At 30.3% G+C, this 2,982-nt stretch overlaps 1 protein-coding gene across 2 annotated transcripts in view; it reads left to right on the forward strand.

The window, feature by feature from the left end:
- Positions 1 to 890: 890 nt before the first annotated feature.
- LOC100811703 (SNF2 domain-containing protein CLASSY 1) overlaps positions 891 to 2,982 on the forward strand; it is a 7,349-nt gene continuing 5,257 nt past the window's right edge. The window contains exons 1-3 of one of the 2 annotated variants that reach the window (XM_014773270.3): positions 891 to 1,016; positions 1,713 to 1,863; positions 2,152 to 2,402. In XM_014773270.3, coding sequence (XP_014628756.1) covers positions 1,809 to 1,863; positions 2,152 to 2,402 — 306 coding nt within the window. In that variant the 5' untranslated portion in view covers positions 891 to 1,016; positions 1,713 to 1,808. Of the gene's footprint in view, positions 1,017 to 1,058; positions 1,289 to 1,712; positions 1,864 to 2,151; positions 2,403 to 2,982 lie in introns of those variants that run through there. The other variant, XM_006595789.4, reaches the window with a different exon arrangement.

Genomic DNA, 2,982 nt, shown 5'->3' on the forward strand with positions numbered 1-2,982 from the left:
TGCACTCACTTCTTGCTCAACTACCCCCATTCCAGCACCATCATTACCTCCTATTCAGGGTAACAAAAACATGGTAAAGTCTTTATTATTAGCTTCTTAAAAAGAATTTCTTATATGTTAATAGTAATTCTCTTTTTGAAAAATATTGAGTTGATTTTTTTTACTTAATGAAGAATATTCATTTATTGTGAATAACTTCCTTTTTTTTTTCTTCTTCTAAGAATCTGTTTTCAAATTTGACTTTTTTCTGACTATTTTTTTTTCATTATTGTTTTTCTATTTTATTCATCATTTAATAAATAAAATTAATTTATTCAAAATAATTTAATATTTTTTATAATAGAGGTCTTTCATGAACTCTTTTAATGTTTTTTTTGGGCACATGAACTCTTTTAATAAAATCATTTTAATCAAGAAAAATGTTGTATCATAATTATTAACTAATGCAATTAATATTTTTTAAAACAAATATATTACCGTAAGCATTAAATAGCTTAAAATGGGATCAACATATTAGTGAAATTGAATTTTATAATATTTTTATTTGAATCTTATTGAATGAAAAAATTATAATTAAGATTTTTTTATTAAAGACAATAAAATATTTTTTAATAAAAATTAATCATAATTATTTCTCACAAATGTCATGGTAAAAAACTTAAAATAAAAAAATAATTTAAATGTTTAAAAAATTAATATAGAGTAAATAATCTAAACTATAATTTTTTATATAATTATTTAATTATAAATTATCATACAACTTAGTTGATTTTTTTATTGTAATTACATTAAATGTGTTGTCATATAATAAAAAGAAAATACTAATATTTCAATAAAAAAATTAACTTAAAAAAGATTTCACATCAGAATTCGTTTTATACCTAGAGATTGCCGGCCTCAACTACACTCATTTCTCTCTCTCTCCTCTGTTTCTCTCTCTCTCTCTCTTCTCAGTGATGCTTGAAACTGTGTTTTAGATTCTTCTCAGAACACAGAACACCAGCTTTTCCCCTTTGGTAAGGATAGATTCCCTCACTTGAGTATCATCACTCTTTGCTTTCTCTGCCTTTCCCAGAAAATCTAAATGCCCCTGATGATAGATTATACATACTTACATGCATTTTTTTTCAAGTCAATTTGAAGTCTATACTTCGCTGATCATGGGCTTGATCAACCTGCTAAATATTTGGATTCTCTGTGGATCAAAACCAACCATTTTCCATAAAAAAGAAAACTTTTTTGGCCATTTGGGGAACAGAACACTGTTGCCATTTCTGTGTATGCACAAGTGGGTATCACAGATAATGATGTTTTTCTTTGTCATTTCAGTATATAATTCTTTGCTAAAGCGTAGAGCTCTTCACTTGTGTGAATGTGTCTACTTCTCTTAACTAACAGTCTAACACTGCATGTTGACACATAAAGGTGCTTTCCTTGTTGGGGGGTTTGGTTTTTGGGGGAAAAAAAACATGAGACAGTTGAACTTGGTTTAGTTTATCTTCTTCTCCTTCTTTTAGTGGACATGTTTGTGTGTATTTATAGGCACACCATTTCTCCTTCTCAATTTTCCTCATATGTTTTGGAGGCAGAAAACAACATACTCGAAATAAAGCTCTTTTTTTTGTGCTTTTGGAAGATATGTATAATGCCATGATGTATATGAATCCACTGAATTTGTATGTCATTGATTAGCCTGTTTATCGTGTGAACAGATATGAAATGAAGTCTTCAGTCTTGTGAGTGAAAGTTTGTGAGCCTAATCACTGCTGCAGAAGCTCACAACACAAGTTAGTTAGCTGTCACATTCAATGGCACACAGAAAAAGGCGTTTAGATCAACTCAAGCATCCATTCAGTCCTCACCGTAAGCCTTTTTCCTCTCTGTTTTTTTTGTCAATTGATCACTATGAATGAATGCCAAAGAAACGTAAAATAATGAAAAGAATAGATACCAATCAATTATAATATGTCTTGAAACTTGATCAATGTCAAAATAGACTTTAATTTACAGGACAAACTTGATTGACCAATTTTTTTTGTAACTTGGGTTTTGTCTATTATTTTCTACAATCATATATTCACAATTTTGCATTCTTTAGCAAATACTCTTTTCTTTTAATCAATTTGGCTTCAAATTTGTCTTTGTAAACAGCCTTTGAAGCAGTTGCATTTGGCTCATGGCAAGCCGTGGAGTTCATAAAAATTGAGGGAGGAACTATGTCCATGCATTTTGTAGATAATCATCATATGGTTATGGAGAAAGGACCCTTGTCAGATATACGGATAAGGTCAAGGAATGCTACTTTATCAGATTGCTCCCGTTTTCTACGTCCTGGAATTGATGTATGTGTGCTATCTGCCCCTCAACAATCTGATGATGCAGATGCAATTAATATCGACCCTGTAAGTGTTCCTCTTACACTGAATTTTATACGTTTAATTTGAGGTTCTAGAATTCTGTAAATCATGACATTTTTGGGAGAATCTACAAGCCTTACGACAGCATCACATGGGCAATGCAATCTAACTTTTTCTAAGTCCGGAAATTTCTTTACGAGATAGAGTGAGCATCATGTGCTATTTATGCAATAGATATGCTCTGATTCCTCCTTTATTTTGACACTTTTTCAAGAATAAATAATATATACACGGATTTAACATTCTCATGCATGAATGGTAAATTTGATATTTATTATAATAATTATCGTAAAATTCATATTAACGACATTTTTTATTGACCAATAGTGTGAAACTTCTACATTAATAATGCACGCCTATTTAACTCTTTTTTCAATACTTATTTGATGAAATTATATGTTTGAGAGTAATGTTATTAATGACGGATGACAGAATATAGTGAATGGTAGTATATGGCAGAAGATGGAAATTCCACCATATAAACATGCCATTGTGGCTTATGGTGCCACCATAGTAGGCCTTCCTTCACAAATTGTCTATGGCAGAGGGGTCAAAAAATGCCACA

Source organism: Glycine max, unplaced genomic scaffold (genome assembly GCF_000004515.6).
Source record: "Glycine max cultivar Williams 82 unplaced genomic scaffold, Glycine_max_v4.0 scaffold_327, whole genome shotgun sequence".
In the NCBI taxonomy this organism is placed as follows: Eukaryota; Viridiplantae; Streptophyta; class Magnoliopsida; order Fabales; family Fabaceae; genus Glycine; species Glycine max.